The sequence below is a fragment of the Ambystoma mexicanum genome, chromosome 14 (genome assembly GCF_040938575.1).
Source record: "Ambystoma mexicanum isolate Mex_15411 chromosome 14, UKY_AmexF1_1, whole genome shotgun sequence".
NCBI classification, from domain to species: domain Eukaryota; kingdom Metazoa; phylum Chordata; class Amphibia; order Caudata; family Ambystomatidae; genus Ambystoma; species Ambystoma mexicanum.
In genome coordinates, this window is record NC_090940.1 from 427,642,872 (window position 1) to 427,655,011 (window position 12,140).

Consider the following 12,140-nt stretch of genomic DNA (forward strand, 5'->3'; position numbering starts at 1 on the left):
CATTAGAGGGAAGATAATTGGGATAAAGGCACAGAGGGATAAGGAGGTCAGGAGGACCTGGAGGCCAAGGTGAAAATATTAACGCAGGAACTGGCAAGCAAACCCTCAGGGGAGACCATAGGGAATATGGGGCAATCAAGTGCCAACTGGATACGATACTCGAGTAAAGCGGAGAGGGTCCTGATGCACCTTAAGCAGAAGTACTATGTCAAGGCCAACAGGGCGGAAAGGCTGCTCAAAAGGATGCTAAGAAAAAAGGAGGAGGATAGAACGATTTTAAAAATCAAGACTGGGGGATGGGGGGTTGAGGTCACAGATCTCTGGGCGATTAAAAGTGAATTTGCAGGGTATTATGGAGAAGTCTGCCAGACTGATAGCCCGGCGGAAGGGGACCAAGTGGATTATCTGGGGGGGTGCAACATGCCTGGGATAACTGTGGCAGAGCGGGAGGAAATAGAGAAGGAGTTAAACAGAGAAGAAGTCTTCAGGACTATCGCCACTCTCCCACCTAATAAAGCCCCGGGCCCTGATGGCTTTACGTCAGATTTTAATTCAACTTTTAGAGACGTATTGGCTGTACGCATGGTAGCCCTATTTAATGGCTTTGGGGTTGGGAGAGGGATAACACAATGGAGGAGGCGAACGTTGTATTAATTCCCAAGCAAGGGAAGTCCCCTCAACATGTGGCGCGTATAGACCGATCGCCCTAATAAACTTGGATGCAAATATTTAGACCTAAATCTTGGAGGCCAGACTAGACCCCTTATCCAGTCTCTGGCTGAAGCGGATCAGTCCAGATTCGTGCGTGGCAGACTAACAAGACAACACAAGGAAAATTGCACATATTATAAAAAGTTAACAAATCCAGAACTGAGGCTATAGTGGTTGCCCTCAACGCTGAGAAAGCGTTCAATAGGGTAGAAAGGGGTTTACTTTTTGCAACCATGAGCAAAATCGGTTCCGGGGAAAAGTTCATGACCAAGATAGAGGCCAACTACTGCAACCCTACATTACGCTTGATGGTCAATGGGGAGGCACATCACATCCGGTGGCAGTGCCTTGAGGCATGAAACAAGGTTGCCCTCTGTCGCCGTTACTCGACGCCATTAACCTGGAACTGCTCCTGTGTAGAATTCGGGAAATCTGGGGGATAGCCTTGGGGGGGGGGGGGGGGGGGGCGGTAATCCATAAAGTGGCCGCTTTTGCAGACAATATGTTGCTGACCCTAACAAGAGTCATTAGAGGCAGTCGATAGAACCATGGAGGAATTTGGCCAGGTTACAAGGCCAAAAATCAATAGGAGAAAATTGAAGTTGTGTGCCTGCAAATGTCCCCGGGGAGGGAAAGGGAGTTTAAGAGATTCTCGGCTTTCGCGTGGGTCTCAGGCAAGATAAATTACTTGGGGATTTACATAATGGAATCCATTGAACAGCTGTATGAGGCGAACTAACCCCTGTTCCTGGGAAAGATCAAGAGGTTGCTTCAGGGCTGGGGTCCATTGGCTATTTCCTGGATGGGCAGGATTAATGCCGTCAAAATGGTTATTCTCCCGAAATTATTGTGTGTGTTTATGGCATTACCAGCCAAGGTGATGGCTCCCTTCTTCAGGAAGTTAAGCAAACTCACTCAGGCCTACATCTGGGACAATAGGAAAATTAGAATATCTTGCAAGCTGATGCAGCAGACAAGAGGAGGGATGGGGGAACCTGACCCAATAAACTAGTATTGTGCAGCACAGATTAGGGTCTTATGGACTGGGTGAAAGATGACCAGGGGAAGAAATGGAGGAAGATGGACAGGACGGTAGTGGGTATTGACCTGGAAAAAGCACTGCCTCCCCCGGGAAGAGAGGCCTTCAAAGATGCACTGCAGTGGATTAGAGGCGTTGGTAAGTCGCTTGTGGGATGAAGCGGTGCTGAGATCAAAGATTACCACCTTTCCATCACCTTTCACGCCCATCTTTGCTAACCCTCAGTTCGCCCCTGGGTTGGGGGCTAACTCAGGTTTTGACGCTTGGCAGGAAGGGGGCTGTAGGCTCTTAGGGGACCTATACAAAGGGGGCAGATGAAATCCTTTCCCCAATGCAGGAGCAATTTCGGAATGGGAGAAAGGGAGCACTTTCGATACATACCACTAAGGCACTGGGGCGTTGCACCCCAAAATAAAGGAGGCAGCAAACAGGGAATTGAGCCCATTTGAGAAATGTTTCAACTAACTCAGGGGACAGATCTTGTGGGAGAGCTGTACAGACTGCTTAAGGAGGGGGAGGAAACGGAGGAAGGGAAATTCATGTCCAACTGGGAAAGTGAGACCAAGCAATGAATTGACCTAGATCAGTGGCAGTCCCTGTGGGCTAACATTCTCAAGCTAATAAACTCACTACAAATTCAAGAAATCTGGGCAAAGATGATGTATCAATGGCATCTCACCCTATGCAAATTGGTGAAAATCTATCGTCGGCAACCTACTTGTGCTGGAGGGAATGTGGTAGAGAAGACTCCAGGGGACATACTTGGTGGCACTGCCCGAAGTAGCACCTTTCTGGGAGACGGTTCGGGAAGCAATTAAGGACATGTTGGGCCTAGTCATTGGGGCTGACAAGACGGCTGTTTATCGTGGGGTTGGATGGTACCCTGGACAAGTTGCACACAAAAGCCCAAAGGAAGATATATGATATGATAGGTTATTTATAACGCGCTTAATACCCAGAGGTTTCTAAGCGCAGACCCAGGGATTGAACCTGTGTTGCTCCGTGTCGTCTTGTTTCCAAGTCGAGCAAGCTGCCGCTGAGCTATCCTCCTGGGACCTAGTGATGGCAGGGGCACTGCTAGTGGCCCACAGATGGAAAGCAAAGGACGCATCCACGGAACATGAATGGGTAGGAAAGGTGCGGTCCCTAGTGGCCCTGGAGAAGGTGACATACACGATAAGGGGAGAGCATCAGAAGTTTATCATGGACTGGGATTTGGTCCTTCAATTTCTCAAGAGGGACTCCAAGAGGGCCTGGTGTCCGCAGAACATGAAGCTTCTGGGCTTCGGTTAAGAGGGGGCCCCCAGACAGGGGCGTGAGAGGGGGCAGTGGCAGACGATTGGAGGGAAGAGGGGAGGCCTATGACCGTTGGACTCTATGGGGGCTTGGGGGAATGGTTCTTTTGTTTCACCACAGTTTAAGAAATGCCAATAAAAACATACATGACAAAAAAATACATGAGAACGTGAGATAAAGGTCTCACTCCAAGATAAAAATTAAAAGTCCTAAAGTCCAGCAAAAGAACTAGGGGTCTCCAAGGTTGAAGGGAATTAGCACAGAAGAAAAAGTTACTTACCAACTGTAACATTCTTTCGACTGGATGTTCCTCCTACGTATTCCTCATCTTAGATAAATTTGCTAGCTTGCTGCTTCTTTTGGGAATTTTTTTCGCCAGAGGGCGCTGTGCTCGAGGCCGCGTAGCTAGGTCCCTCGGAGGCCGCCGTCTAACATCGACGGCAACCATCGTATAAAGAGCTCGAGCCGCGCCCGTTGGATTCAGTTCTGTTTTTTTCAATGTTAAAGGGTGCATCAGTTGTATCAGGTATCAACAGATGTCAGGCTCTTAAGGAAGTAGGTGTGCAAAAAGTGTAAAAACTGTACAGAGGGGTAGGTTGTCAGGGTCGACGAGGAATACGTGGGAGGAACATCCAGTCGAAAGAACGTTACAGTTGGTAAGCAACTTGTTTTTCGAATGGATTGTGTCCTCCCGCATATTCCTCATCTAAGATAGACTCCCATAGCAGTAGCAGCGGGACACCCCTCTGTAGAGCCGCGGAAGTTGCTATGCCTCTGGTTGTATGAGCCCTTAAACCATCTGGAGGCTATTTCCCAGCCAACTTGTAACATTCAGATATTGCTAGAATTATCCTTCTGCATAAGGTTTGTTTGGACACACCAAGGCCCAATTTGTGTCCAGTGTAACCGACAAATAACTGATCAGTTTGTCTAAATCTTTCAGGTCTAGCGATGTAGAAGCTGAGAGCCCTTTTAGGGTCTAGTCTGTGGAACCTTTCCTCCTCTTTACTAGCGGGCGGCGGAGGAGGATAAAAGGAAGGTCAAGTAATCTGTGACAGATGGAAATCTGAAACTATTTTAGGTAGGAAAAAAGGCTTGACCTTCAAAATAACTTTATCCTTGTGTGAAATAGTGTGATGAGGCTTACAAGAGAGCGCCAACAACTCACTCACCCTGCGGGCTAAAGCCACTAGTAAAACAGTTTTAAAGGGCAAGAATGTAAAGGCACAAAAGGGGCACAAACGAAACATTAAAACTAAATTTAAATCCCAAATGGGAACTTGAAAAGCTGTAGGAGGGAACACATGTGTTAACCCTTTAAGAAATTGGACAACTAAGGGCATTTTAAAATATGAAACTTCCTCTGTGGAGTGCTTGAAGATTGATAGCGCTGCCAAATATCCTTTAATAGTTCAACTTGGAGCCCCGAGTTGGCCAAATGTAATAGAAAGGAAAGCACCATGGGAGTGATCCATTGAAAAGGATCCACATTCTTATCCCTGCACCAGTTACTGAACTTCTTCCAACGACACCGGTATAAGTATTTTGTTGCTGGCCTTCTGGCCAAAAGCAAAATCTCCATAACGTCATCCGGGAGGTCCCAATCCTTATATCTCAATCTCTCAGAAGCCAAGCGTGAAGGTTGAATGTCTTGTCCTCTGGATGGAGAACCCGACCTTCCTCTTGCGAGAGAAGATCCTCTCTTTGTGGAAGACATATTGGAGGGCAGTTGGACATGTCCAGAAGGTCGGGGTACCACGTCCTCCTGGCCCAATCGGGGGCAATTAGGATCATGGTTCTCTTCAGCTTTCTCAACCTCCGGATCACATGAGGAATTCACGGGGACTGGAGGAAACGCGTAAAGGAGCGGAAATTCCCAGTCCACTACGAACGCGTCCCCTAGAGCTCCTCTTGCAAGAAATTCCATTGAGCAATACGGTTAGCACTTCCGTTTGCCCCGGTCGCGAACAGATCTACTTGAGGTGATCCCCAAAGGTCGAAGATCTCTTGAAGGACTTCCTGAGCTAGATCCCACTCGTGGGTGATTGTGCTCTGCCTGCTCAGAGCGTCCGCTGCCGTGTTCAGCTCTCCGGCCAGATGAACTACCGATAGGCTCCTTCTTGCATTGCCCAGAACCAGAGCTGCATTGCCTCTCTGCACAGTGGAAGTGATCCTACGCCTCCTTTTGTTGCGTTAGTACAGGGCCACCGTATTGTCTGTCATTATCAGGACATTCTTTCCCTGTACAGAGGACAGAAAAGCCATCAGTGCTAATCTGATTGCTCTCAGCTCCAAAAGGTTGATGTGTAGTTTGGACTCCGATGGAGAACAATGACCGCTGATTGTCAGATCGTTGGTGTGGGCTCCCCACCCCGTGAGTGAGGCGTCCGTCACTACAGTTATCTCTGGCCATGGTTGCCAAAAATGTTCCCCCTTGAGCAGGGGTGCACAACTGATTTTGACAGAGGGCCGAAAGTACCTTACATGATGGCTATAGTGGGCCAAAAAGTAAATGTGGGTAGGGCGGTAGGCGCGGTGGGGCGTGGTGTGGCAGGAGGCTTTTTCGACCCCCTATTTTTATTAAACACTATGCCCCATAGCCCCCACCCCTCAAGCAAACACTATGCCCCATGGCTCCCACCCCCAAACACTATGACCCATGACACCCACCCCTCATGCAAACACTATGCCCCATGACACCCACCCCCTCATGCAAACACTATGCCCCATGGCCCCCACCCCTAATGCAAACACTATGCCCCAAGACACCCACCCCTCAAGCAAACACTATGCCCCATGGCTCCCACCCCTCAACCAAACACTATGCCCCATGACACCCACCCCTCATGCAAACACTATGCCCCAAGACACCCACCCCTCATGCAAACACTATGCCCCAAGACACCCACCGCTCAAGCAAACACTATGCCCCATACTCATACAGACCCCAACCCCCCCCTGCATACAAACTAAGTATACACCATGCACCCATACAGACCCGAACCCCCACCCCCCCAACTCAGCACACAAACCCACAAGCATACACCATGCACCCATACAGACCCGAACCCCCCCACCCCCAACTCAGCACACAAACCCACAAGCATACACCATGCACCCATACAAACTCGAGCCCCCCCAACTCCGCACACAAACTCGCAAGCATGCACGCATACAGACTCGGACCCCCCACATCTCAACACACTGAATGTGCACACAACAACAACAAACATTCAGGCAGACCCGACCTCACCTCCCCAGCCCCCCCACCCTCACCCTCCCAGCATCTCAACATACACTGCACTTGCCCACAAACACATCCAGGCAGACCCGACACACACCCCCCGTCCGCATCTCAACACACACTGCACTTGCACACAAACACATTCAGGCAGACCCGACACACCCCACACCCGCATCTCAACATACACTGCACTTGCACGCAAACACATTCAAGCAGACCCGACACACACCCCACCCCCGCATCTCAACATACACTGCAGACATACAAATACAAACACACCCATAGACACCCGACACCCCCCCCACCTCCGCATCTCAACATACAATGCAGACATACAAATACAAACACACCCATACACACCCGACACACACCCCCACCTCCGCATCTCAAAATACATACAAAAACAAAAAACACAGGACGGAGCCGAAACAGACACACAAACATACAGCCCCCCCATCATGTACTTACCCAGACGTCCTGGAACGCTGGCGAGGCTTCTGGCACTGCCCAAATCGTTTTGGGTTGGGTGTACCTCTACATCTGTGCACCCCGGTGCACAGATGTAGAAGTATACCCAACCCAAAACGATTTTTAGAAATGGAGGGACAGATGCAAAACAAGAGCCTCTTGCTTTGCATCCGTCCCTCCATTTTTAAACATCTTTTTTTCTCCGGCTTTTACCCGGGCCGCCAGAGACACAGTATGGATGGAACAAAGGGCCATCCATACTGCCCCTCTTCTGTGCGGCCCGTGGGGGGGTGGGGATTGCTCAGCCCTGACTTCATTCTGCCAGGGGTGGGGGGGGGGGGGGAGGGCCCCGCACCCCCCCCCTACTCTGCACCCCTGCCAGGGCAGATTAGGTCACTGAGCCCCAGCTTCCCTGGTAGCATACACACACACACACAGTGACTCACGGCCCAGCAAGGAAAACAAAGACTTTCTTAATGGAGGGCGACCTTTGCTGCTTGCGGGCCACCTTCCATTAGGAAAGTCTTCAACCCTGCCGGGCCGCAGCCAGCAGCATCACGGGCCGCACTTGGCCCGCGGGCCGTATGTTGTGCACCCATGCCCTTGAGGGTATTCTCCTTGCGAGCCAAGCGGTATCCAGTCAAAATCTCGAGAGAGAAAAAAAGTCGAACGACAATCTCGAAAAAAAGTTGAATTCCCTCTTTTTGAATTATATATTTATTGTGGGGTCCAGGAATAGAAAAAATGGGTAACAAAAAAAAAAAACATTTTGAATAAAACGTCAAAATAAATGCGACTATTTCAAGATTTTTTTTCTCGAGATTTTGACATTCGACTTTTTTTAAATTCGACCTTTTCACTATAAACCGAGCCAAGCATAAGAGATCTTGAGCCACCTTGGACGGGACTTCTAGAAGATCTGACAACTCCCCCGAAAACTGGGACCATTGAGCCCAGAGGGCCCGTTGCAGGGGTCTCCTCCTCAGTCGAGCCTCTGGCACCAGAAAAATTCAGGATGCCATGAGGCCTAGCAACCTTAGGAAGTCGAACGCCGGTAGATGTTGAGCGTTTTGAAACTTTGCTACCATCTGCAGAATGTGGTGAGCTCTCTCCTCCGGAGGCAAGGTTTTCCCTGAGGTAGTGTCCAGGACAGCTCTGATGAATTGGAGTCTTTGGCTCGGAATCATTTGCGACTTCTTGTAATTAAGGGAGAAGGTCAACTTGTGAAGGAAGTGAGAGGTCATGGCTAGATGTTCCTGGGCTCATTCGGGTGAACGAGCCCTGATTAGCCAGTCATCCAGGTAAGGGTAGATGTAAATCCCCTCCCTCCGGAGACTCGCTGCCACCATTGCCATTAGCTTGATGAAGACCCTTGGGGCGGAGGTCAGCCCAAATGGCAGAACTCAAAACTGAAAGTGAGATCCTTTAATTACAAACCTCAGGTACTTTCAGTGTTTGAGATGGATTGGCACATGAAAGTAAGCATCCTGAAGGTCTAATGAAACCGCCAGTCCTGAAGCTGAAGAGCCTGAAGGATCTGAGAAAGGGTCACCATCTTGAACTTGTCCTTCCTGAGGAATTTGTTCAAATTTCTCAAGTCCAAGATGGGTCTCAATCCTCCGTCTTTTTCGGGTATAAGAAAATAAGGGGGGTGGGGAGGGGGGGGGGGGGGAAGAGTACCAGCCCTTGTTCCTCTCCGCTACAGGTACATGTTCTATTGCACCTTTCGCTAGCCGGGTTAAAATCTCCTGCACAAGAAGCGGGTCTGGAATTTTTACAGAGTTGGATCCCGGTGGATGATCTTGAGGTCTTTGATGAACATTAAGACAGTAACCATGGGTCACTATCTCTAGTGCCCAGGCATCTGACGTATTGCCCCGCCATTCGTCCAGATACCGAGTGATTCTGCCTCCCACCGGGGTTTTGTGGGTTAAGACCTCAAAGTGGCTTTGTAGCAGCTGCAGCAGTAGCTAAGGAGGTAGTAGCTGCTGCTGTGGACGATCTAGCTCCTCCCCCTTTTCCACCATGAAAGGGTTTCCTCTGTTGGCCTCTCTGGCCTGCCCCCTCCCTTTCCCAAAAGAGGAATAGAAGCGAAAAGGACGAATCTTCCAGGAAGATGACCCTGCATAAGAGTGTTTCTAAGGTTGCCTTATAGCGGTGCCGACTGATTTTGCTGCTGCTTTCGAGGTCTGCAGCTTCTCCAAGCTCTCCTCTGCCTTGCTGTCAAACAACCTCAAGCCATCAAAAGGCATATTAAGTAATCTGGACTGTACAGATGCAAAGCCATGCAAATCTACGCAAGACCGTGCTAGATGCCATGTACCTGCTTGTACTCTCTGCAGTGTCCAGTCCTGACTTGAGGCACTCCTCCATAGCCTCCTTTCCATCCCTTTCTATCGCCAGGAAACCATCCCGTTCCTCACCCACCGGGATGTGATCAGCCACTACATTCAAGCAGTCCCACAGGGTGTAAGTAAATCTACCTAATGTACAAGTCACATTAGTAGATTTAAGGGCCATACTACCCGAAGAGAACATTTTCCACGCTCAAGCGTCAATCTTTTTGGCGTCCCTGTCAGGGGGCATGGAGGAATAAGCCGATTGCCTATTTGAAGTCACTACCTGAATCGCCAAGCTTTCAGGTGAAGGGTGTTTAGACAGATACTCTGGATCCTTAGGAGAAGGTCAGCACTTTCCCACAAATATCTTATTTACAGCTAGTAAAGGCTCAGGGGTCTCCCAATTTGTCATAACTCTTTTGAAGAGCTTTGTGGAAAGGAAAGATTGGGTCTCTGAGGTCCTTCATCAATAATATCAGTAATGTCGTCCTGGTCATACCTTGGAAACACTGACTTCCACCCTATAAAATATATCACTCTTCCCATGAGGTTCCTATACCCATGTTCTGCGCGGTCAGTGGGGTCAGGCCTTTCAAATTCTACCTCAGGTGAGGTATCTAGGCCACTGGCCGAATGTAGACAGTCAAAGGTCTGCCATTTTTGAACTACGATCTACTAGTTCCTCAGGGACTTCTCTTGTCCCAAATCCAGCACCAGGTGATGTAATTTCAACAGAGGTTTGGTTCTTCAAAAATAGACATGGATTTAAAAAATTCCTGCCTGGGCTGAGGATGGAAAAAAAAAATCTGGTAAAGTTGGCGGCATAGACCAGATTTAGCCATATATGTCGCCTTGGGTATCGGTATAAAAGATTTCCTGACAAAGGAGTCTATGGAATACACGATGGCTTCGATATGCTCGAAGGAATCACTGAGGTCATCGAGGAAGGCTTCGACGCCGAGGCAAAGGTATCGACGCCATCTTTGGCTTCAACGAAGTCGACGAAGGCGCGTCGAGTCGATACCCGACTTCAACAAGGAGGACGCCATTTTGTCCTCGGTCAACCTAAATTTGTGCACCAAAGGTTTGTTTTGTTTCATGAGGCGCTGCAGAATCATCATCCGAGGACGCCCTCGACTTCTTGTCAGATTTAGCGTGTGCTGTTTTAGATTTCCCTGTGTCACTTTTAGAGTGGACAGGGGCATGCTCTTCATGCTACTTCGAGGGGGTCAGGGCCGCCTTCTCAAATTTCTTTTGCATTGTAGCCCTAAAGGCGTCCCATTTTTTGGGGGGAATCATGCTTAGAAGGACAAGAAATGAAACTTCTGTCGGGCTAGGAGGAAGAAGAGGACGAAGATCTATGATGTCGCTTTTTTGATTTTTTAGTTGAGTAAGAAGACTTCCTCGAGCGACTCTTCGACCGCCTTGACTCGTGACGAGATTTTCTACTCGACTCTCCCGAGTCTTAGTCTTTTTGCTGACTTGAAAGACTCCACTCCCACCGCTAGCTTACCTTGGCGTTCCTCAAGAGCCTTGTTAGACATTGCCTGACGCGACACACACTAGTCGACCCGATGGTCAGGACTAAGGCACCAAAAGGCAGTTGCGGTGAGGATCCGTAATGGACATCTTTCTTTCGCACTTCAGACACTTTTTAAAAACCGTCTTGGGTGTTGTCAGAGTTGAAAAACGAAGCAGAAGCTCGGAAAAACAGAACTGAATCCAATGGGCGCGGCTCAAGCCCTTTAATACGACGGACGACGTTGACGCTGGCCTTCGAGGGACCAAGCTACGAGGCCTCAAGCAAAGCGCCCTATGGGGAAAAAAATTCCGAAAAGCAGCAGCAAGCTGGCAAATTTATATAAGATGAGGAATACGTGAGAGGACACAATCACAAACTTGTAAGAGTTACATCCCCAGTGAAACAGTAGGTTTCACAGAGGAAATATATCTGGGACACCATTACAGATAAGGGAAAAGTGTAGTGAACGCTCAAAAAGTGTGTACCAGAGGATGTTTTCCTTAGAGGGAGGCTTGGCCGTCGGAGCCTTCACCAATTGATACATTTAATATGCTGCCTTCATGTTATGCCATTATCACCTAGCTTGCTCCAGTGGTAATGGCCCAGTGGTTCTCAACATCACACCACAAGTTCATATATAGATTTCTGTTAGACCCATCGAAACATCTTTACCAACAAGTCTCAGTCTATCAACAAAGGACAGTAGGAAGAAAGATTAACTTTACACCTTTAATACTCACCAAGACCATAATTGAGTGTACTGTGAATTGCTGGCATTTGACATGGTATCAACTTCTGTGCAGTTTCTCCAAGTTTTTTAGATGCCCTTTCATCCCACAGGCCAATAAACGTATCTTCATCCCAGCGGTCTGGATCCAAAGCAGTATTAATGTGGTCCAATACCAAAGGAGCAGGTTTCCTAACACCATCAAGTAATGTAGTTGAAGCTGAGAGCTGAGCAGATATGGGTAACTGACCAATCCGATTTACAGGATCCTGAGCTGCTATCCTTAATGTAGTAGTTGAGGCAGGCAAGAATGGAGTGGCCTAAAAAATATAAATTGTTAACTTAATATACTGGGACAATAGACTAAAAAAGCAAAACTACACAAGATTTAACAAACAATAGAAATCTGATTAATAAGCATGGTAGAACTTCTCCACAGAGTTAGGGACTAATAATAAAAGCATCAAAAAGGACTCAAAATGTGATTGGCAATTGGTGAGTGAGGAACAAGTTACTTACCTGTAACTGTTGTTCTCCAGCATGGGTCTGGCATGGATTCACATGCTCATGAATATTCCCCGTCGTCAGGCTGGGAATCCTCGGTAAAGAAAAAACCAGTATCAGTTTCGTTTCTGATCTGTCTTTCGTAGTAATAACCAATCACTGGTCTCTGCGTCATACTGACCACAGCCAATGACTGCCCTCTACCTAAGCACCGCCTCTGGCAGCCATCTTCAGATTTGGAAGCACGTGAAGTGGCAGTATGACCAAGTGAAGAGCCGCAGAGGGGTAGG

At 48.5% G+C, this 12,140-nt stretch overlaps 1 protein-coding gene across 6 annotated transcripts in view; it reads right to left on the reverse strand.

The window, feature by feature from the left end:
• Positions 1-12,140, reverse strand: part of YLPM1 (YLP motif containing 1) — a 1,127,325-nt gene that overhangs the window by 883,735 nt on the left and 231,450 nt on the right. For all 6 annotated transcript variants that reach the window (XR_011283753.1, XR_011283754.1, XR_011283752.1 and 3 more), the window contains exon 7: positions 11,360-11,666. Coding sequence is in view for 3 of the 6 variants with exons in the window: in XM_069637605.1 (XP_069493706.1) it covers positions 11,360-11,666 (307 nt within the window). In the remaining 3 variants the exon portion in view is untranslated. The remainder of the gene's footprint in view (positions 1-11,359; positions 11,667-12,140) is intronic.